Source organism: Cystoisospora suis (genome assembly GCF_002600585.1).
Source record: "Cystoisospora suis strain Wien I chromosome Unknown contig_5857, whole genome shotgun sequence".
Classification (NCBI taxonomy): domain Eukaryota; phylum Apicomplexa; class Conoidasida; order Eucoccidiorida; family Sarcocystidae; genus Cystoisospora; species Cystoisospora suis.
In genome coordinates this window covers 1-280 of record NW_027158646.1, presented here as the reverse complement: position 1 = coordinate 280, position 280 = coordinate 1, and the positions used below count along the sequence as shown (strand labels likewise).

The following is a 280-nucleotide window of genomic DNA, read 5'->3' as shown; positions in this document are numbered from 1 at the left end:
GAGAGTATCTGACGTATTTCTGATGTAGAAGGTGTCGAAGAAACTGTTCATCTGTGAAGGTCTTAGGGAAAGAGTGAGAGTAGGAGGTGTCCCCTCGAACTTCTGCATGACGAGATAGATAGATGAAGGGAGCTGGTGGGTTGTATGATGCTATCTGGCCAACAGGTGTATATACATCTAGACATATAGACAGACAGAGGCATGCCCCACACGCATGCATCGAGAAGGCGTGCAAGAGACGAGCTGATACGAGCCCAAGAAACACAAGTGAAGCTGAATG

The 280-nt window shown here is 47.5% G+C and overlaps 1 protein-coding gene across 1 annotated transcript; it reads right to left on the bottom strand.

Moving 5' to 3' along the window:
* Positions 1-7: 7 nt before the first annotated feature.
* Positions 8-270, bottom strand: CSUI_009658 (uncharacterized protein; the record flags this gene model as incomplete). The annotated part of the gene is made up of 1 exon (XM_068069770.1): positions 8-270. A coding segment is annotated over exon 1 (213 nt), but the record flags the coding sequence as incomplete, so codon positions are not given.
* Positions 271-280: the final 10 nt, after the last annotated feature.